General features: G+C 46.3%; 1 protein-coding gene across 5 annotated transcripts in view; it reads left to right on the plus strand.

Moving 5' to 3' along the window:
- The first annotated feature begins 319 nt into the window (after nucleotides 1-319).
- Nucleotides 320-23110, plus strand: part of greb1l (GREB1 like retinoic acid receptor coactivator) — a 29749-nt gene continuing 6958 nt past the window's right edge. Inside the window, exons 1-21 of one of the 5 annotated variants that reach the window (XM_029831270.1) lie at nucleotides 320-431; nucleotides 13385-13496; nucleotides 15688-15850; nucleotides 15982-16155; nucleotides 16301-16477; nucleotides 16639-16815; nucleotides 16910-17017; nucleotides 17472-17597; nucleotides 18285-18422; nucleotides 18517-18642; nucleotides 19065-19199; nucleotides 19453-19638; nucleotides 19788-20087; nucleotides 20185-20313; nucleotides 20525-20659; nucleotides 20783-20983; nucleotides 21083-21263; nucleotides 21714-21903; nucleotides 22272-22399; nucleotides 22480-22822; nucleotides 22931-23046. In XM_029831270.1, coding sequence (XP_029687130.1) covers nucleotides 15691-15850; nucleotides 15982-16155; nucleotides 16301-16477; nucleotides 16639-16815; nucleotides 16910-17017; nucleotides 17472-17597; nucleotides 18285-18422; nucleotides 18517-18642; nucleotides 19065-19199; nucleotides 19453-19638; nucleotides 19788-20087; nucleotides 20185-20313; nucleotides 20525-20659; nucleotides 20783-20983; nucleotides 21083-21263; nucleotides 21714-21903; nucleotides 22272-22399; nucleotides 22480-22822; nucleotides 22931-23046 — 3230 coding nt within the window. In that variant the 5' untranslated portion in view covers nucleotides 320-431; nucleotides 13385-13496; nucleotides 15688-15690. Of the gene's footprint in view, nucleotides 432-11204; nucleotides 11475-13384; nucleotides 13497-15687; nucleotides 15851-15981; nucleotides 16156-16300; nucleotides 16478-16638; nucleotides 16816-16909; nucleotides 17018-17471; nucleotides 17598-18284; nucleotides 18423-18516; nucleotides 18643-19064; nucleotides 19200-19452; nucleotides 19639-19787; nucleotides 20088-20184; nucleotides 20314-20524; nucleotides 20660-20782; nucleotides 20984-21082; nucleotides 21264-21713; nucleotides 21904-22271; nucleotides 22400-22479; nucleotides 22823-22930; nucleotides 23047-23110 lie in introns of those variants that run through there. The other 4 variants (XM_029831272.1, XM_029831273.1, XM_029831274.1 and 1 more) reach the window with 4 other exon arrangements.

Below are 23110 nucleotides of genomic sequence, written 5' to 3' on the forward strand. Positions count from 1 at the left end.
TTCCGGCTTGAAGTCACTCCACTGTGCAGAACTATTCATAACCAAGGTTTAATGTTGACCAAATATGTAGCCCGGTCCACTTTAGCATACGGGTCGTGTCCGTTTACAATTTAATACACCGGCTATATTTTGGGGGAGAGAAAAAAAACGCCCAAACTATTAAAAGCCAGCTGGGAAATTTCAGACGGAAAAGTCAGATTGTATATTCATTGTTTATTTCCCCTCCTCCTGCTCCAGCCTGAACAGAACGTTTCCTCCGTCCTCACTGTTTGTACAGTACAGTAATATCCTGACGTCACCTGGCGGCTCCTGTGGTGCGCGCATGCAGATCGGCTCCGGACGCGCAGAGCGACCAGTGCGAAGCAACCAGCAACAGCGGCAACGAGGGCGCAAATTCGCCCACAAACCCCCCAACTTTGCTTTAGAATAAGGTATGCCTGCGCTCTACTTTTTCTTGTATCTGTATTTTCTGCCTCCTGCTTTGCTGAAAGTCGTGCGCGATAAAGAAACGTCAGGGACCAAAACAAATTTTTTTAAAAAAGAAAGATGGTTCCGAAGATCGTCCTGATGTCCGCGAAGGGGATGATGCTGCAACTTTGTCTAGTTTCTGTAATTCTTCTGGAGAAGGTATTTGCAGTTGGGTTTGCAGCCCAAAATAAGTCTGTTAGTAACATTAAATCGGCTCGAGTCTCGGAAGATGCATCCATTTGCTGGAGCTCATTTCTTCCCATTCCCTTTCCCCCCTCGCTAACTTCACATTTGTGCAAACTGATCACTGACATGTCGCCAACAGAAGGACAGATCAATAGGTTTTGCGGAGTCAGTGCCGAACTACTTTGTGCAGGAAAAGTCAGCGAAAGAAATCATCATTTCAAGATTCATTTTTATGCAAAACGCCTCATTCATTGTTAACAGATGATGGTAACAACAGCCTGTCAACTATGCTGTATGCAGGGGGCCACACAGCTGGGCACTCATTTGCACGTTTGACTGTTTTGCAGTTGCCTGGGGCTCAGTGTTGAAACAGGCTTCAGTAGTTAAGATAAACTCAGATAAGATGGAGCAGAAGATGCATTTGGTGGCTTGTCATTGTGATTTCAGTCAAACCAGTCTGGCCTGGCTACATCTAAGCTTTTCAATTCCCCTCTTATGCTTCACGTCCCAAATTGTGCATTCCTCTACTGCTGTCTGCAATTAAAAAGCTAAACACAAGCGATATATATTCCAGCATACGCTGTATGTTGTTTATGTGAAGACCCTGTGTGGCGTTTGCTGTTCTCTCCAGAACATTGGAAAATGGAAGCCCGAATCCCACAGGTAGTCTGGCTTCATGTGATTACGCGCTCCGCGTGAGCACGGCAAATTGGGATTATGCTAGGTGGCCTGTCTCGCCCCGAGCACGTGCGGCCCCTGTCAGATAGGGCAAGGGCCGGAGGGGTCGGGGGGGCTCTGAACGCTGACCATCTGGCCTTTGGGGGGGGGGGCTGGTTTCCTCACTGGCTACCTTTGTTCACAGTGAACAATTGGGACTTAATCTAGGAGGAGATAAGTAAGGCCCCACGACGTCAGCCCTGTGCTTGGACAGGTTTCCTTCTTTATTCCTGAAGGAGACACGTCTTCATCCTGTCCTGTCTCGTGAAGACCCCGAGCTGTCCGGGATTGGCAGTGGCCATTTTCCCTGGATGTAGCATCTTGACCTTTCGGGTCTCCCACAGAAATATCATTAGCTTCAGGAACAATGCGAGTGCATCATTTTAAATATCAGAAAAATGGCATTTTCTTAATAAACCAATGAAAATAATCGTAGCATCCTGTAGAAGCATACCAAAAATGCCGGTTCATCAAAACATGCTGTATTATGCTCCGAATGCTATTTTATGTGACCAGGTCAATGATTTTCTTTGTACCTTTGCCTGATTTGTGAAGTCAGGGGTGTCCTACTGTGCCTGGTTGGACAGTGTCTATTTCATATCATTTGTATTTAAGAAAACTGTCACCAAGGAAACAGATTGATGTCTCTTCTTGCATTATTATCTTTCACGTGGAGCGTGTCAGGTCTCATCCGTCGCTGTTGTATGTGTGTGTGTGTGTGTGTGTCTGTGAGAAAACACAAAGTTACATCCGTCTCATTATGTCATCTCGTCTAATTATGCCGCTCTGTTATGACACGTTTGTGCGCGAGATCGCTCGGAATGGTGTCCGGTGTCATAACAAAAAGGCATCCATAACGAATTGATTACCGATCCAGCCGCCGACAAAGAGGCTTCATCTGTCGGCTCCGTGCTGCCCCGGACACATTTCCAGCTCCGATCAGAGGGGGGAAAATCTTTTGCGTAAACCGCCCTGACGGATTATTTACCAAAGCAGTTGAGGTCACAGAAGCACAAAACACCACTGGGACTCCGGCCTTCACTTGATCCTCTTCGGACTGATTGCGGATCTCTCTCTGATCAGCAGCACAGATGGTGGAGGAGACAGAATCCCAACTACAGCGATCACGCCATTAATTCACACGTTTGTTTTAGGTGGGGCATCGAGACCTTCTCGGTACTGCTGGGTCGGAATTCGCACGACATCTTTAATTTCATCATTGGCACCAATTGGTTGTTGGTGATGTGTTAAAATACATAATGACAAACCAGTGAAATTTTAATGTACTTTAAAGACTGAAAAAGACTGAAGTGTTGTCAGTTCTGTATTCTGATTAAATAACCAAAGAAAACTAACATATTAAACATACATGGATATAAAATTAAACATCCAAATTATTTGGATTATCCTGTAGATCCTGTGCTTAAAATTTGAATTACATTTTTAAATTCTACTGTTCTATATTTACGTTAGTGTAGTTAGGGTTAGGGTTAGGGTTAGGTGCAGCGATATTGGAATTTTTTCCCACAGTCTCCCAGACCCTTAAATGCAACCTTATTTCTGGCATTCTAAAACCCTTTAAGACTCCCATAAAGTAACTGTTTGCCTGTTATTGTCTGAAATTCTGAATTATTTGAAGAAGAATTTCAGCAGCATCACATATATTCCCTGACCCAACCCTCGTCTGCACATCTTCTCCTCAGATTCAGATCCTAATCTTCTAAATGCAATATGAATTTTTTTTCATATATCGGCATGACATTAATCAGCAGCTTCATGTTAGAAACAGATTTTCCTGTTTGCCTGCAGCCTTCTCACAAAAAAGCAAGATGAAAGGAGGGAAAGCACAGATAAGGTCTTGAGAGGAGCATGGGAGGCTGAGGACGAGACTTGATGGGAGAGGAGGTTCAAACAGATGTGGGGAGTGTTGAAGAGTAAAGAGAAAGAGCAGCTGGATGCAGACAGAAGACAACCTTCTGTTCAGCACAGCAACTGTAAATACTGTATGAAGTTATGAAGGCACATGACACGAGTCGACAATTGGATCATTAAAGCCTGCCTCACAAAGGCCTGGGCCCCTCCCCCCATTTGAAAGGGGATGTCAAAGGTCTGTGACCTCCTCCATTTATGTGCATTGATCCCTCTGGTGGGGGTAGGGCTGAAAAGCGCTGAAAGCGCTTCACCATCAGCTGTTATATCTTCGTTTCACCTGCAGGAAGGTCAATTTTTTTGTCAATTTTATCTGGTTTTGTGGCAGCGAGAAAGCCGCCGTGAAATGGTGCCGCACATCTGCTCCAAGGTTAGCTTGAAATGCCTCCTTAAGTCAAGTTTGTGAGGATCTGGTTGTGGATTAAAGTCTTCACTCATGTATTTAAGGACCTTGGAGGCAGGAAATTGGGATATTCAATATGTCAGTGTTCAACCGAAAAGTCTGAACATCCTGCCCATTGTCACAGAGCAGGCGTTTTGATGTGCCTGTGTGTGTATTTGTGTACAAGAAAATGACCAGATGACACTTCCTGGTCTCCTGCAGGATATCTGTGATTGTCACATGCAGGTTCTTATCCATGAGCCTGTCGCAGAGTTCATCCAAGACCCCCGTAACAGCCACAGAACCTTCTAGAGCTCACAGTCCCGAGTGTTAAAATAGGTGAAAATGGATGAGACGGGTCACTTGTCAGGAAGCATTCCTGGATCCCAGTCACCAAAAGGTCACCATTAAGCCCCCGTACCCCTGTGTTTTCACAGGAGAGTGAAGCCATGTCAAGGTGAAGGAGGAATTTCGCTCTTTTGTTCTTCGAGTCAAACTCTTTAATTTACAGCCGCAATAAACAAATGAGGCTTATAACCTTTGTCACCCCAAGGCTTTACATCACATCACAGATTTGTGGCATTCGCACAGAATTGTAGTGGATTGGTCCATTTGTGTGTGTGTGTGTGTGTGTGTGTCTGGACATCAGTGTGAGCTCAGGAACAGCAGAAGTGTGCATGAAGAGCAGTTAGTAACATCACATCCTCATTCTTGCTACCAATACCAGGAAAGCAGCCAGCTGAGAATCCCTTTGCTGACGGCACTGTTGTGGAACAGTGTGTTCTCACAGAGTGTACGGCTGTGTTTTCCTCTCAGCGCACCGATGCCAACCTCAGCGGAGTCGTAACTGGACAGAAATGACTTCTTGCAGTTTTACATGTTCTTTCCCAGTACAGCGTGTGCTCTGCAACTGGCTGGATCGTGCCGCCGGAGCCCGAAGGGACTGTTCAATTTTCGGTTGGGTTTCACTTTTTGTTTGGCGCGTGGCGAAAGTTGTCCTCGTCGGGTCGAGATGAGCCTTTTAACAATTTTTCTGATTGATTTTTGTGTGGCCGTTCGCAAATTGTATAGTTGGCGTGATTGAGATTGCAAAGGCAGGTAAACACTCATCCCGCTGTTCCGCTCGCCTGCACGCGCTGTCACATCATTTCCCTGCCCACGCACACACGCACACGCACGCATGCAACAAACAAACACGCACGCGCAGGCTTTTACTCACACCCCTCCTATCTGTTCACGCTGAAGCCCAAGGTCAGCGTGCATTGATGCTGCCAGGGTTTGCGGGGGAGAGAGCCAGGATGCTTTCCATAGGCTGTCAGTGATTGTCCAAGGATACGGTGACCAAGACCCAGCCCTCGGTTCCAAGGACTCCGTGTTCCTCTCTCTTTCTTCCTGTAACATACTCTTTTTACTCTCTCTGAGCCTCTGCAGGTCAGACATGGCCTATATCGTCTTTTCCTTTTTTTTCTAATCAACCTAAGCACAAAAACAACAAATGGACACCGCCAGCAGAGATCGATTAGGGAAGGTGAACATGCCGTGTGGCCCCTGTGATCATGCGATCTCAAAACAACCACGGCGATTGAGGAGATCGTAGAATACGTGGTCCAAAAATCCAGGTTTCAGCCTTCCTGTTTGGATACGTGGAGGGGAAAAAAACCACATTCCTGCATGGTGTGATGTTACAGTACCTCTGCTTTTCCTTGTATTTGGCTGCCATATTTATGTTTTCCTCACAGCGGAGAAAGAAAATCTCCAAATTTTTGCTTTTCTGAGACAAATGACACATTTGCAGAGGGAAAGATGAGCAGATGAGCTACAGCTGTCTTGTAGCATTTTAAGTAGAGGATAGCAGAAAAGCTCTGGGTTGGATTTTAGGCTTGGGGCCTTAATAGCAAGAGATAGAGTTTACTCCCACATTCCAAAAAAACATGCACAATAGGTTGAATGGAGGCTCTGAAGTGCCCCCAAGTGTGAGTGTGTGTGTCCTGTGATGGACTGGTGACCTAGGGTGTATTCCTTCCTGTCGCCCACTCACTGCTGGGTCAGACCCCTGCCCCACCCGTGACTGTGATTAAGAATTAGCAATGGTTGTGGAATGGATGGATGGACAGAAGTGCTGTTGTAGTAATAAGCCTCATCTTGCATTAAAGCTGTATATACATTGAAATAGTTCATATGTGTAGGCATCAATGCCTCGCACAATCTTTAATGTGTATTTCTGAGACACAATAGGGAATCCTGAATTAACCACCACACCTGTCACTGGGTAAAAGCAGCTCATTCTTCAGAGGGATCAGGGCAGGATGAAGTACACCATACCTACTGTCACTCCTGCTCATCAGTGACGTTGGTGCGTAGGGTCAAGCCCGCAACAAAGGCTGGACCTGCCACCATTGTCCCATTAGGACAAAAAGAGTCCTGCTGATGCCGAGGCTCTTGACACAGTAAGGAGGACTGATGGGATTTAAGTGTGGGTCCTGTCACCGACGGCAACCTGGTGCTTATTAATCAGGTGGGTGAGGGAGTAAATGTGGAAACAGACCAGAGGAAGGGGCGGGGGTGGGGGGGTGGGGGGGTTTCTGCCAATGCAGCTATTGCCTGGGGTCAGGAAGAGGGGGCATGATGTATACAGCTGATCGCCCTGCAAGGAAGTTTCTAGGGAAAGGGGAGGAGGCTCCTTCGTCGGGACGTTAAGAAGCTTCTTTGTCACGGTGTCACTCAAATGGATTCAAGGTGGCTGGAACTTTTTTCAGGCAGGAAAAGAAAGGAGAAGTCCTATTGTGGCAGGCAGATCTCTCTCTCTGGATGCCTAATAAACACAACAGATCTCTTTCTTATGGCCTCTCCATGAGCCCCCTTGTGAGGGTAAATTGAGTTAGTTTGTCAGTTGTGGGAACCTTCAGTAAACCTTGGGTGGCTTGCCCTATCTTTTGTACCGCTACCCATTATGCCTGTTCCTCTGTTTGCTGTAGAAAATGATGGAAACATGTTTGTTAAACTCTCAGATTACCATTGATGGAATAAAAGTAAATAGTAACGCTGGCTGAATTCGGTCACTTGGCGTCATTTTGGTATATATTTGCTAACAGGCATTTTGGTCAAATCTGCGGCAAAACTTTCCGTAACAAAAAGGAGACTGGGATGAAATTGATCACATCAGCTGAGGTGATGGTCTCTGAAAACCTCTTGATGCACAGCTTAAAGCAGCTTCTGGAAGCAGAGATGACCCCACTGCTGGTCCTGTCATCTGATAAGGCCCAACGTTTTGATTGCGTTGGCCCTCCCAATGTGATCCACTGCTCTCATTTTACACCCCATACCAAATAGGGCTGTCTAAACAACGGTTTATGGCCAGGACAAGGCCTGGTCCTCACAGATCTAGTCATTAAATGTGGACCAGATGTCAGCAGAAGCTGGTCTGAGGAGGGTGGAGGCATTCTTAAGCTTTATTAGGATCACTGATGTGCAGCAAGCTCGGCGATGTCAGTTGTAGAATAAATGTGATCTCCAATGCGCTCTCCTTCCCTCAGCTTGCCCTTTGCCATTGACCGCCGTTTGACCACTGCCCATGACAGCTTTACAGTATGAAATAGAACTAATTGTTGTGTTTTTCAATACGGCGGCCCTGAAAAGTCAATAAATTCATTAGAGTCCTGTTTCTCTCCCCGCTGTTCCGGACGGCCACGTTGTAAAATGCAGATCGGGTTCACTGACAGGCCGTCATTTTATTGCACAGTCATGAACACGGTCACAAGTCCATCACTTTCCCTCCATGGAATCACGCTTAGCTTTTATTTTTTACGTTTGCAAATGTAAAATTGCCGGACAAAACGTGATATTGTTGGATTCGCTTTCTCGGCCATATCAGGACTTGGGAATGTTGAAATTCTTATTTAAAAATTCAAAAAAGAAATAACTCTGGGGTCATTTAAAGAATGTTGTATATTTAAAAAGCACTGAAGAAAAGGACATGAGACATTTTTGGATGTATCTGTATTTTTTTGTTACTTATTTTGCTTATAAAAAGGAGTTCTTTTAGTTGCTGCTACCTTGATTCTTAAATAAAACACTTGTTTAGAAAGGAAACATGAATCAAATCCCAGTCAAAAAGAATGAGTCAACAAATTGTTCACAGTGGAAAAAGTCCTTAAAAAATGGAAAATAAAAGAAAACCGGATCCATAATAAAAACAAGATGTTTTTTAACCGTCATTTAAAATTCCACTAAATTCTCCTTTACGCTCAATTAAGCCATTTTATCAAAGATTGTTTTGCGTTGCTGCCGCTTCAGGTGCTTCTTTGGAAGTCTGGTGCCGTCAGATGACGCCGTCCTTTGTCTGCGGTTGAGATTTAGTTTAAGGTTAAATACCTTGCCCTTAAACTCATCCGCTAGGCCAGAGTGTGTGGCAAGGTCACCGCTCTAATCAACCCGGCGTTCACACAAAGCTGCCCTGTCCCCCAATGAATCAGCGCTACAGTTCCACAACACGGCCCCGTGAGCTTTCCTCCGGGCCCTCACGGGGCCTTCGCCACCCTTCTGCCTTTTCACACGCACCCCCTGGCTGCTAATTTTGAAATGAGTTTTATAACTGGACAGTAAACTTCCAGTGGCTTAATGATGATGACTTCTTCATCTGCCCAAATGCTCCTTTTGTCCACCCCTCCACGGGCTCAGGACCCTGCCCCCATCCCCTGTGGTCACACCAGGTCTTAAACCCTGGTTCACCCCACTTTATAGTCCCACAGATAATCCCCTAGCGCGCACACACACACACACACACACACACTGGCTATTATCTCCGCTGTGCTCTGTACTCCTTCTATTTCTCTTTCTCTGTTGCTGCCGACTTCAGCAATGGCATTCAGCTGGAATGTTGGTCTTTGTTTGTGTGGCCCACTGGAAAGCCATGAATGACCTTTGCTCATCTGCTATCCTCACTACCACCGATTTGCACTTCAGGGCCCAGCAGGTAGTCCCAAAAAGTGGGAGCGGGAGGGGTTCGAAGAAGCTTGTGGGGCTTTTATAAGGAAATTAGAGCCGCAGACTGCCACCCAGATAGTAAACAACAGCACGAGTCCTCGCACCCCTGGCGTCGGGCCCTTCGCGTGGAGCGGGTGGAACAGGTAAATTGCGGGAAATTTCACATGGGAGCGGTCTTGTTTTTCTTAAATTTGCTTTTCGGGAATTCGAGCTGCAGGATTGTTTTGTTATTATGAGTCAGACGTGCTAATTAGCGCGTCGCTCACTGCACTTCCTGCCCACCTGATGGTCTTCGCTCCTTTCTGGCTTACTTTGTCGGGCAGACCTCGTTCTCCTGAGATAATCAGAGGGTCATTATTTTATAAGTCAGTTTTGACATTTGCAGGGAACATGTCTGCCTCTTTTAAACACGCAGAGTTTTCAACAATGCCAGAAAATGGGGCAAATTTGGAATTTCCTTTCCATTTTTAGATCATTTTTTTACCTATGTTGTTATAAGTGGGGACATTTTATTATTTAGGACAACCCTTTACCGCAGCAGACTGGAAACTGTTACAACCTGGTAGTTCAGTTTGATCCCTTAATCAATGCATGACATGCAACGTGGAAATGGAAGCTGTCTTTACATGCACATAGTAAGGTTGTCCATCACTGTTAAGATCAGACAAGAAACTGTCGTGGCCCCAATGAAATAAGAGAGGAAGAGCCCCTCTCCCCCGACTCTCAGCCTAAGATCTCCCAGGAAACCCCGCAGCTGATCATGTGACTCGTCTTTCCTCAGGTGGCCATAGCAGGGATACTTCCCCTTTGTCAGAGACTTTAGCAGCGGCTCAGTGCAGTGGTGAAGGATGGGCTCAGGGGCGGGCGACCATTCAATCCGCACTCCTTTGTTTTTTTGTTTTTGTGGCACAGTGTCTTTTGAGGGCTAAGAAAATGCCGGGTTTACTCATTATCTCCATTTTAAATGGGCTATTTAAGACAGGCCACGTCAAAGTCAGGGACTCGGAGATAAATCATGCTGACAGCTCTTTTCCCCGAGTTGAACTTGTGGCTGCACTGGTTGATCATTGTAGAAGTGTAGAATTTAGAAGACTTGCATCAAACAAACGTATGGATGCTGCTGCTTTAGACTTAGCTGCCTAAAGCAGCTAATCGACCATCGTCATTAAACTTCAGCCCATCCTTCAGGCACATGTGTCTGATTGAGCAAAACAAGCCTGCCAGGACTGAGGAAGGCCCAGATTGGACAGCATGGTGGTTTACAGCCGCCGTCACGCAGACTGTAGCCTAATATAACCATTGGAGAGGAGGTGTGAAAAGCTGCACACAACTTGATTAAAACAACTGTTGACTGTGCCTGTGGTAATGAACTGGAACATCGGTCACACGGCTCAGTGGGCGAGCGAAGAGGGCGTTTATATTCAGAGCATTAACTGCAAACATTCAAGTCCTCTTCAGAAGAAAATGTGTTTTTGTTCCTCTAAACTAGCATCATGCAGAATGGTAAAAGCTCCTCACATTTGCTGGACGTGTGCATCGTATTTGCAGGATAGAATTCTCAAGACTCATTTTGTCTTAGCTAATGAGTGAAAATACTGGAGAGGAACCCAAGGCCTCGGGGTTGTGGTCACGCTGAGGGTATCTTCTTTGCTGTCAAGTCGACGTGAGTTTACTCAGACCTAATATTTACTTGCCAAATTCGTGCTAACTTTACTGGACATTAATTAGTTGCCTGGAAAACAACCAGCCAATAGTTTGGCACCATAGAAAATGGTGCATACTGTATATTTTGAAAAAAAAAAAACAAAGGTTCAACTGGAAAGAGAAAATTTGAGTCATTGCAGACATTTGATTACAAAACCTTAATTTAATCAATGCAGCACCTTATGTAAAAAAAAAAATCAATTACAGCTTAATGCTATCCTTAATCAGTGCTGTAGAATTAGGCTATGCTAACACACAGTCGCTAATATCTCTTCTGATTGTGGGTGTCTATTTATTTTGACCAGAAGAGCCTCGTGGTATTTACAGCAGGGGTAAATTCCTGGCTCGGGGTCAACCCAGGGCAAGGCTACGAGGACAGAACACTCAAACTGACCAGGCATTTTTCTCCGCGTTTTTCAGGATTCTCTGGCCTCTAAATTGCCCCCCATAAAAAAACAGGGTGTGGCATAAGGGGCCTGAGCAGGACGGGAGAGTGAAAGTCTGATATGCGGACGCTCTCTCCTCAAACATTTCCACCTGACTCGGTGCCCGTGGTGGGTTTGATCACACGCTGAGGGTCACGCGTGGCAGGGCGCCATGGATGTGCGGCCGAAGGGAAGAGTGGGGTTTCTCCTTTGTTCCCGTCCACACACGCACACAAAGATACACACATACCCACAAGTCTTTGGGTCTCCAAGAGCATCATTCACCACAGGGGGTCAGCAGGGCCAAGATGAATGAGCCCCCGGTGGATTCCCTCCCTTCTTGGCAAATGGCACAGGACAGACAGGGCATAGGGGAATAGGGGGAGGGGTCTGCGGTTACGTGTGTGTTTGCACGTGAGTGAGAGAGGGAGAGGGAGAGAGGGAGGGTTCCAACTGTATTGAAGGGAAAAGTGGGATTCCCATTTCTTTCTGTCATGACAAAGGTGACTTGAGACATATCAGAGAAGAGTGAGCCTCCATATGCTGCCTGGATATCACTTTCTATCAGGATTTATCCCTTGCCAAAAATGGACTATTTTTGAAGAAGAGCAAAACTCACGCTTGGGATATATTTAATCTGGATCAGCGAGATTCATCCGCGGGTCGAGGAGTCATGGAAGGTAGAGAAAAAGCTTTTCCAACTGCTTGCTGTGACACACGTGGCCTTGCAGCTTTCGGGAGATGTGCTTTTAGCACTTAATTCACAGGCAGGAAGATGTTTGTCTTCCCCCCCACCTCACTTCTCACCCCATCCCCCTTTCTCTCATATCTGATGGCCACTGTCTTTTCACTGTAGCTTTTCTAATGTTAAGAGCGTTCTGAGCCCTTTCCTGCATTTCAACTGCTTTAAGATTTCAACGGAATTAAAATGTTAAAGGGGCAACAATGAGGTGAAAACAGCCAAGATGGTTATCACATTTTCATTAATACTTTAATTGAAAATGGATAAACATATAATTAAAGAGACAGCATAATTTAGTCAGTCAGAACTCAAGTTACAGTGAATTCCAGGGTTCTTTTGATAACATGTAATGCTGTTATTATTATCTTTAAATTACCACAACTCAAGTAATTGCATGGATAATATTACCTTGCATATTTGTACCACTATTTCCCAGAGGCTTATTAGAGTATTAAATGTAGATTGAATTGTGTCTTTGTGCATCTAGTGTGTTTATGGGAGGCGTAAGCAAAATAATTGTGTTTTAAATGTTTAACTGTGACACAAAAATAAATAAAACCTTTCATTTCGCAAGCTATGTTTAGCAAATCAGGCTACAGCGCATTTAAACAGCCTTTTTATTGACAATGCACAAATCTCTCTGTCATATTTTATATTTTAAGGATATATGCGCTTCAGTTTTTGAATTATATGCCATTTTTCTTAACGCCGCATTGGGCTCGTGTAACATTCCATTCCTGAGTATTAAATGATTAGAGAAGACCATGATTAAAATATTCACAACCTGATTGAGATTATTAAATAATTCGTTTTATAGTTTTACGACATGGGTCCTCCACAGTCTTAGTGTGAGCATAAAAATGCGCTTTGGAGGTTTGGTTGTCTTGAATAAGGCAGAAGTTGGAAACTAAAGCTGAGTCAAAGTATTTTTCTCCAAAGTCATGACTGGTAAAACAGGACACCATTAAGTCGCCTGGGCTGGGCTTAATGGTGGATACGTCCATCTTCATCTGTGTCGGACTCCTCCCCTGACATCTATCCCTCACAACCAGATAACAATCAAAGGCATTTTTCCTTCATACTGCAGCAAATTGCACAGCATTAACAGCTTTAACTCGAACTGAATCATCTTACCGTTTAAAGATTACCTTCCATAAGAAAATCAATCGTTGAAAGGTAAAGGACTGCATGTGCCTGACATATTGACATTACAGACCTTGAGTAGTGATCAAGTTAGCTAATGATTTATAAAATAAGGTCCAGTGTGGCGACTGAATGCAAGTTGAACCAGCTTGTGTACACTTGCTATTTGAAGGACTTGGACCCCTGGCCGGGTCCCTCTTGCAGAATAGTACCACTCAGCCTGAAATGATGACAGAGTAGATTGTGACAGTCACTGTTTCGGTGGCAGAGTTCTATCAGAGCATGAGTGGCTAAACAATACTTTGTCAAAGGGTCAAAGTAGCTGACAAATCCATTCAGGCTTGGGTTTCTGTGCGTGCAGTGAGCGCAGCTATAAACTACAACACCCAATTGTGTTTGAGGAAAATAGCCCCGGGGCTTTAGCATCAGATAACACCTTTTAGCTGTGGAACGGTGACGCACATATGTCCTGGTCTGAGTCACTCTTCATGTTTGGGTGAGCAAAAAGTGGCCCATTCTTTCTGTGAAGGGGCATTTTCTTTGGTGTGTAGTGATCTAGCAGCTCGCACAATAAACACGCCAACTTTAAGGCTTTTTCCATGTGAAATGATGTCATGAAAACAATTAAAATAATAAAAGAAAAAAGATACCACTTGAAACACTTTGAGAATGGTTTCTGACAGTCTCCCTGCTCTGCTCCTTTAGGCCTCCACGTCTTGAGTTCAGCGTCCTTGCTGAGAGTTTCCACCGTGTGGTAGCTGTCCAGTATGTAGCAGAGGTGAATAAGTCCCTTCACGCCTGGTAACAGTCCGACAACGTAAGTCGCCGCCTTTTATTTCAGAGTGTTCTCGTGTTCCGTCTGTCTCAAATCTGTTGAGGAAAGACCCGGGGTCACATTCTTACAATCTGTTGATGCCACCCAGGAGCTGAGCAACAGCCTTGACTGGCCAATGTCACCACTTAATGAGGCAAATGTTGCCTTTTTTAAGCTGATAGTCCTTGACCGTTAACCTGCTGCTGTGCGGTAGAGTTCACAGACACCGACTCACCTGAACCCCCCCTCCCCACACACACACACACACACACACACACCACTCCAACGCCATTGCCACTGTTACTGACCCCAGCATCCACCTGAGTCACACCCAAACACACCCGTTTAAGCGACCTCCCCGAGAGCAGCGCTTTGTTTTATGTTGCGCAGGTGATAAAAGGTCATCATGAGCGTTCAACCTCCGACCTGCACGTGAGGTTAATGACTAAAACTGCCCGCCGAGGCTCCAGGGTCAGCTGGCCAAAGTGGCCTCCGGAGCCTCCTTTAACTTCACAATCGAACCAGCAGCAGCTGCTTAAAAACATCCCGAGGCACTTTTTGCCCCCCCCTCCCACACACACACACACACACACCCCACCCCCTCCGTCTTTGTTTGGCCGCACGGCGGTCTTCCGCCATCAGTTAAGCAAGAAATACTGTAGCTTCATTCTGTTAAGCTCCTTATCTCTCGAAGAGGCACTGTTAATCTTGTCTTTTGTCTGGGTTGGTCAGATTCCTCCCCAGAAAGGTTGTTAGGTAAACATGAAGGCCTGAAACCTGTCCAGGCACGGGTAAAATGAGAGCTGGGTGGAGACGCTCCACTCCCACCCAAACAATTATCGACAAAATCAGTTGGCTCAGGTTTTCTCTGTGTTTCAAAGACCCTGCTATGTTCAAAAGGACTTTAATGACTTACCTGGGGCCTTTGTAAAGTCCACTGAGTACTTCATTCAGTCACCTAACAAAACTTATTTGCATTTTCCTAATTAAAAAACACAGTTGGTATTAACAGCTATTGCTTATTCTGATGAACCCTCTGCATAGTCGAAGGCTCTTCACATTTATTTTGGTTTAAATCTGCCAGGGATATAAAAAATACAACAAATATATAAAAAACAACAAACACCTTAATTACATTTAAATAAGTGTCACTGATATTTTATAGACAAACCAGTTAATGAGCTAATGGAGGGAGTCTTCTGCGGGTAAATCGATAATGAAAGCAATTGTTAAGAGAAGCCCTGCGTTATAAGAAGTCTCCCACCACCTTAACTAAAAGAGGATTGATGATTTTCTAAGAAATCTAATTTGCATTTGTTCCCTTCATTTCATTGAATTTCCCGGGCTTTATATTGAAACCTAAATTTCATGCTGCGATTTTACTCAGAATGGCACATCTAGTATTGATCTTAACCTTCTAAAAGCTGCATTGACTCTGAATGGAGAGTTTGAGCGGATCCACACCAGCTCAAGTCCCCCACCTGGCCCCTGCCCTGCTGTTGCTGAACCACAGCACTGGTCTGCAGGAGTCAAACCAGATCCAAGGACAAACAGACAAGGCACTACAGGACAAACAAGTGTGTCCGGAAAGCAGCCAGCACTCCTTTTTTTTTCTCTTTTCCGAACCTCCACCTCAAGCTTTGGTTATTAGATTAGTAGTAAAAGGGTTAAAAAGGAGCTCTGATCCGTGATGAATGCGCACCAGCGTGTGTCATTGATCAGCTCTGCCTTTTCAGCACGTTCTCTTTCTTTGAGGAGGAGCGCTCGGCTCCCTGTCCAGCTGCCACCCGCACAGCCGACCTCGGCAGATGTCCCCGGGCGGACGCTTGGGTGGAGGGGGCACGGAGGGCAGAGCAGGCGGGGTGACACCGCAGGCAGAGGGAGAATGACCAGAAAGAAGCCATTGGCCTTGGCCGTCCTGTTTAGGCTGGCACAGCGCACGTGTGCCGGGTTATCAGAGGACAGTTTCATTCGTTTCGTCTGGGATCTTTCAAAGAGATTATTTTGTCTGACGGCAGATTAAAAGCGGGATGTTGCAAATACGACAAAAACGAGTGAAAAAAACAAACAAAGCGGGTTCCGTGCATGCATAGGTGGAACTGCGGCGACAAACATGTTTCGTTTCAGAGAAGCAAAGCAGCGTTCCTCTGAAAGAATCAACGTGACCGTGCATCCTGCGCTCTCCTCCCCGCAGATAATGGGGAATTCGTATGCCGGGCAGCTGAAGTCTGCTCGATTTGAAGAGGCTCTCCACAATTCTATCGAGGCCTCGCTGCGTTCTAGCAGTGGAGATCCACAGCCCATCTTCACACAGCTCTACCTTGATCCAGAACCATATCCCAGTGGCAGCGTGGAAGGTAGGATCCTGTCGTAAATGAGCAGATCATTTTTGTTACCTTTATGCCACGAGAGCTCTTTTTTTTTTTGCAATGTGAAGAATTATTCTCCAAAAATAACCACCACCTTTAAAAAAAAAAATCCCCATCAGAGATGAAGTCCAAAGTTGAGCTTAATGGCAGGGAGCCACCGGGCCACGGGTTAATAAATGGCAACTCCTCCAATGATCCGGAGGAGCTGGAGGAGGAGGATGACTCAGACAGCAGCAGCCCAACCCTCCCTTACCTGCAGGCCCCTCCACCAGATGGCTGCTGCACCCAGGACGGTAAATACGACATGTTTACCTGGTAGAAGAAGCTCCTTCCAGTCAGCCTGAGCCACAATATTCCACTGATGTGTTAAACATGTGCAGATCTGAGGTGTTCCTGGCTACATCAACTAATATCGCATCTGGCTATTCCCCTTCTCAGGTTTCTGTCAGGCTGGCAAAGACCTCCGCCTGGTCTCCATGGCAACAGAGCCCATCGAAGTCCCAGCGGGCTTCGAGCTGGTCGGCGCCAAGTCCCCCAGCGTCCCCGAGAACATCCTGGTGTGCGCCGTAGACCGCCGCTTCTTGCCTGACGAGAACGGGAAAAATGCACTTTTAGGTGGGTGCTCCCAGATAGGAGTGACGGCGTCAGGAAGCTGCGTCGTTTTTTCAGTCTCCCGGCGGGATGAACGACTCCGGCGTCGGCCCTTTGTCAGCAGGGACTGTAAATAAGCGAAGGGATAAACTCCACTGATGGCGTCTTCGTTGCCTCCCCTGCAGGGTTTTCGGGAAACTGCGTCGGCTGCGGAGAAAAGGGCTTCAGATACTTCACCGAGTTTTCAAACCACATCAACCTAAAGTTATCCACCCAGCCCAAGAAGCAGAAGCACTTAAAATACTACCTGGTCAAGAACCCTCAGGGTGCTCTGTGCAAAGGACCCCTCATCTGTTGGAAAGGTACCCAGAATCCTTTGCGACTCTCGCTGCCCATCCACGGCCTCTGTTTGTTGCTACGTACGTGTCACAGTTTTGTGCGTGTCTCTCTTCCCAGACTGTAAAACCCGTCAGTTCTCCAGCAGCGCTTCGACGTCCAAACCCAACTCGGCATCGTCTCACAGCAGCAAAGAAAACGGCAAACGCTCGCCGCTTTCCCTCTCAGGTGAGGCGGCGCTCAGCCGACTGTGGGTGGAAGCTGTAAATGTAAGACAGGAGATCAATAAAGTGGCACTGTCATGGAACAAGGCCAAGGGTGACCTCGTTATAGAAATATGCACGTTTTTATGGCGAGGTCACACAGTGTTGTAAATGCCCTCTGACCTCTGACCTGGGAGCTTTTGACCCCTCCTGGTTTTTGATCTTTTTTTTTAAACCTCATATTGTTGATGTGGGGGCGGTGGTAGCTCAGTCTGATGGGACCTGAGCTGAGAAGCAGAGGGTTCATGGTTCAAGCCTCGGGGTGGACAAAACGTGGAAGGTGTTCTGGTAGTAGGGGGGTCAATGGCGGTCGGGGGCGTCCACAACCAGCAGGCAAAGCAGGGGAATATGTTGCGTTCAGGCACTTGACAAGGATGCAGTATTTTTAGAAAATGACACGTGGAATCATTCTTCTCCAGATTCTCCACCTACCAGAATGACACAAGCGTCCTCCGTCTTCTTCGGGAACCAGGACTACAGCCGAGACAATAATTTCCTCAAACCCCTGGCCTCCACGCCCGGGAATGGAAAAACTCTTCCACTCGGTGAGTTTGATCCTTTCCTCGTGAGAACATGTCGCTTCCATGTGCAGTAAAAGCCCCGTTCCCATTGCACCTACATTAATATTTAATTTAATTCTATTTTTAGGATAATTTACTGGAAACGTATAATAAATAGTAAATTCCTGGCTGACAAATGTGTTGCTTGGTTACGGGTGACTTCAAAAAAAGCGTGAGCATTAGCAGATAGAGCAATCACTGACCTTAGAGCCAAACCAAGCTGAGGCACAAACACAAAGACACACATGCGCGAGTGTGTACCCACAGCTACACACTAATCAATACTGGAGGAAGGCACGCTGTAATGACTTTTTAAGGTCCCGCTATCCATTAGCCCCTTTACAAGGTTGTGTTATTGATGAGAAAAGGCTACACACACCGATCGATGTTTTAGCATATTGCAAACATTGAAGAGATGGGATTGGAAAATATCCAATGTGGTCGTTGGAGTTACCCGTCCATATATAGGAAATCAATAGGAAGCTCTCGGCATTGATTTGTTATATGCGTTACTCTACCTTGACAAATAAAAAGTTTTGTTTATTTATTCATTTTGCCTTTTTTAAAATAGGGAATTCCCACATTAGTGTTTTCAGGTGAATCTGTCGGACGGAACCAGAACCGGTCGGATTCCGGTCTTAACTGTGCATGTTGTTGTGTCCCTGTCTTCAGTACCGACCGCTTTAAGGGTGAACGCGCCGACGAACGGTCTGGGCGTCGACGGCCGCCCTCCCTTGCTGAGCCCCTCTCAGGTCTCGTTAGCCGTTCAAAGTCCGGCCTATCGCGCCGCAGAATTAGGAGACAGTCCAGGTGAGTGGAAATGCTACTTGTTTCCGTTTCATTTCTACATAAATGATTTTTTTTTAATGTGGCTCTGACAATTTGGGTGTTTTTTTAATTTCAGTGTCTTTTACAATGAACTCGGGGCCTCCCAAGAAGCGTCATCGGAGCTGGCACCCTAACTCGATGGTACCCGTCCCACCAACGGCCGTCCCCGTGCCGCCGATCCGGCCGATCGTGTGTTCTCCTGGTCAGTCCACGGTCTTTTTCTCGTGACATGTCTTCTGCTCGAATGGGTGTGCCAGCACGGGGCTTTGTCATTAAGACGCATATGCCACCAACGTCCCCGTCTCGCTATGGATGATTGATTCAGCATCTCCATGGAGACAGTGCTCGAGGGTTGAGTTGCAAAAAGGATTTTAAAAATTGCATGATTGAGGAAGATGTCAACCACATCATGTTGAGGTTATAAATACAGGATATTACCATCATTTCAAATAAATTGTCGGCCTCGATTTTCCTTCTCTTGCCGGTAATATTTCCGTTATTCAAATATAACACTCTGGCAGAAGTGTCTAAAAACTCAAACCAGTGCCAGTACACCATGAAAAATGTTCAGAATGACAGAAATGAACCTATAGGATCCATGTTGTGTGACTGATTTTCTTCCAGGGGCTGTTTTAGTGTCCACTCCTCAGCCACCTGCGACAGGAGTCATTCAGCCACTACCCGTCACCATGGGAGAGACGGTTATCGTCCCCAACAATCTGCTCAACTCGTCAGGCGTTCGCCCTGTCATTCTCATCGGTACGAGCTGTAGTTTGATTTGGATGCTTCATGATAAACATTAACAACTTTTTCACTACTATAGTAAAAAGGTAATAAAAGGTGGCGTTATCAGATAGCCTTCTTTCCCCCTTTTTATCCATATACAAGCCATGAAAGTTACTCAAATCGTGGTTTTACTCTAGCTGCATACAGTGGAAAATGTAGACAAATAACTTTTAATTTCCAATTGTTTCTGACTAAATTAAGTCTGTCCATTAACACTGGTTTCCAGGGCATGGCACTTTACCATACTTCTATGGCAACGTAGGGGACATAGTAGTGAGCCCCCTGCTGGTCAGCTGCTATAAGAGCAACCAGCTGACAGAGAAGACCTTGGAGACGTTGGGCATCAACAGCAGCCAGCTTTTCTGCGTGGAGGCGATGATTCTGCTTACATTACAGTATCTTGCACGTTTACGTAAGTAACAAAAACCCAAACTGGAAGGAGACAAAACATGTAAATCCATATGAAAATACCCCTTGCTGATACTGTTCTTATCACTCGGGTCCATCACTGCAGCATAGCAGACATTGTTAAAACTTTTTATTATTTTGATATTTTTCCAGGCTCAGAACAAATCCCTCTGAGAGAGGAGCTGGAGCAGATTATGTTAAAGGCCATGTTCTCTTGCCCCGGGGGTCCCGTCATCTCGCCATCACAGCTGCCCTGGTTGGCACGGCTGGAAGCGAGCGTCTCCGGCGGCACCGTTCAAGTAGTGGTCACCCATAACTCTTTGGGTGAGGGGATCTCTGAGTCACTCCGCTCTCTCAGCGAGGGTCCCCAACACCAGAAGTGCCTGCCCACCTATGTCGTCATCATATGTGCCTCGAAAATGAGCAGAAGCGAGTTCTGCATTCTGGTTTTTGGTGAGTGCCGCATCGTGGAATCGCTGGACACGGCTGTAACCTTGACCCGCGTGTGAAATTTGGAACAATCTCATCCTTATTTCAATGCTGTCTGCAGGAAAATACCAAGCGCGCGCGTTAGCTGAAGGGATGCTAACAACCAATGAGTATTTAAAGGAGATCAGCTATGAACTCATTACGGGTAAAGTCAGCGTTTTGGCCTCTCATTTCAAAACCACATCACTGGGTGAGTGTGACATCCACAAGTCACATTTAAATGTGCATTTATAGTTTCATACATGGTATATTCATATATGCAGCCTGTCAAGCTTTCAGTGGCCTCAGCATAAGCTAATTCACTGCCAGCCTTCTGTGTCCCCTCTACATCAGACCTGGGCAGAGCTGTATTGACCTGTGTTAAAGGCTCGTGTGTAACTATGGTGATTTCTTGTTTTCAGGGGACAATCTCGACAAGCAGCTGGTGCGATACCAGCGCAGACGGAAGGGACAGGTCATCCAGCCCTTTCAGGCAGATGTCACTGACTATATTCATTCCCAGGAGGCTGCCAGCATGTCACCGCCATCCGACAGAGGTTAGACTGCTCTCTGTCTAGCGCGCTGCTGCCACGACGATCAATATTCTACATTTGTAAATACTGTAAATGATGCCGTGCGCTTGGTTGACACCAATATTTGTTTATCTCTTGTTCTTCTAGCAGAACCACTACAGAAACTCTTTCAGATCTATCCAGCACAGCTGAGCGTGGCACGGAGCCTCCTTTCCCAGGTCTGCTCCATCGCCGACTCAGGGAACCAGAACCTCGATTTGGGTCGTTTTTGTAAAGTGGAGTTTCTTATTCTGGTCCCACCGTCCCATATTCTGGTGCACCAAACAGCACAGCGCATCCGACAATCAGGTTTGCGTCTGACAGAATCTTTCCCATTTTTTTTTGTCGCACGCCTTTAACAACTTGGGATGTTGCGTTTGTGTTATAACCTGGAGAAACTGTGTGCAGGAGTGCTGGTGGACCTGGGAATCGAAGACTGCATCTCCGCACACCAGAAGGCCGACAAGTACGTGGTGCGTTTGGATGCCGACGTCCACGCCAAGATGGAAGCCTTCATGAAGAAAGTCAGACAGAATCCGTACACTCTGTTTGTTCTCATTCACGACAACTCACATGTTGACCTCACGAGGTGAGATCCAGAAACACGGAAAGTTGCTGACACGGGTGTTTGGTGTTGACAGTTAAATCTGAGGTGTTATGGCTGCACATCTTAACCTTGTCCTCTTGGTGAAGAAAAGAGAGCAGCTGTGTGAGGACAGAAATAGGACAAAGAGCTACTGCAGTGTTTGTTCAAAAGACCTCATTAAGTTTCTTTTATGTGGCAACAATTGTAGTTGACATAAATCCTTTACTTAATTTGCTAATGCATGTCGGTAACGGTGGGGAGCTGCTCATTTCAAGCTTGGTATTGCTGCACAAAATAGGTCACTTCCTGTTTTCCTCAAGACTCTTTAAAATTCTGAGAAAACTTTTTTATTTGCATCTGAAATGTCCAGAACAGCTGTGTTACCATGTGTGGTGGTGGTGGTGGGGGGGGGGGACTCTGGCAGGTGACAAACACTTCCTCCTCCTCTTTCAGTGCTTTATCGGGCTCTGTTTGCCATGGCGAGCTGCAGGGCTTGGCTGACCGTGTGGTGAACTGCCAGGAAGTCGTCAACGCCATGAACCTCCTGGTGCTGCAGGTCAGCTGTTTCCCATACACGCTGCAGACCCGCCAGTCGCGCATCAGCATTCACAACGAGGTTCACTGGCCCTCCAGCGAGAGTCTGGTGAGTGTTCTTGAAATTTGAAAATGAAAAGAAACAAACCCAGTGATACTGAATTGATACTGAATTGGTTCATAAATCCATACTTAAAGAAGTAGGTATGGACAACTGTACTTCAGCGGCTCCACCTAGTGGCCGTCATCTGCACTAACACTGATGTTTGCTCTGACATGTAATGGGAGATTTCAGGAAAAGCGCGCCTTCTAAAAATGTCCTCCATCAGTTTACTTACTCTGATAGCCAATGGCTATTTTATTTTTGATCACTTTTTTTTTTTAAATTCTCAGATGAATAAGCTTCAAAATCTTGAGTATGCGCTATTAAACTTCAGACAAAATTGCCCCAACGGTCAGTATTGATCTTTCTCCCAGCAGGGGCAGCAGGAGTTGGCGTATTTTGGCCTGCGGGACTACAGCAGCTCCCTGCAGTGGGGCGTGGCCAGCCCCATCCTGCGTTGTGACGACGCCTTCGAGAAGATGGTGCACACTCTGTTGGAAAGGTGCGTTTGGTCAGATGTTATTCATTATCATATCCCCTGCACCCATGATTTGACACAACTGTCCTTTATGCTCATTGCAGACATCCACACCTGCACAGCATGGTGATCCGCAGCTACCTGCTGATTCAGCAGTACACCGAGGCCATGATGGCGCTGACCTCAACTCCGTCCCTGAGAGACCACATCACCCCGGAGACCCTTGGCATGGTAGAGGATCTGATCAATGCGCCGAGTAGAGAGGGCTCACGTGGCCGTGGTCACATGCTGCTCGTTCGAGTCCCATCGCTCCAGCTGGCCATGCTCGCCCGGGAGCGGCTGGAGGATGTGAGGGACAAACTGGGTCTCCAGTATTGCTTCGCTGTGTTGCTGGGAAGTCCTGTCACCGAGCTCAGCCTGCCCAGAAGCTTCATAAACCGCCTCAGGGTGAGAAGAAAAAACAAAATCATCTAAAATTCAAGTTAACCAAGTTATTCTAGCATTCTTAATTTTTTTGGCCTCCTTTTTAACTCATGCTGTATTAATGGACAACAGGCTTGGAGAGCTTGTGAGAATGAAGACTGGGTCCCTCACACGTATGAGGATCTGGACGGGCTTCCCTGTATTGTCATCCTCACTGGGAAAGATCCTCTTGGAGAAACATTTCCCAGGTATGGCCAGACACCCAAACACTACATTACCCGCAAGAATTTACTTTTATTGTGAGTAAAACTT

This window comes from Takifugu rubripes, chromosome 22, assembly GCF_901000725.2.
Source record: "Takifugu rubripes chromosome 22, fTakRub1.2, whole genome shotgun sequence".
NCBI lineage: Eukaryota > Metazoa > Chordata > Actinopteri > Tetraodontiformes > Tetraodontidae > Takifugu > Takifugu rubripes.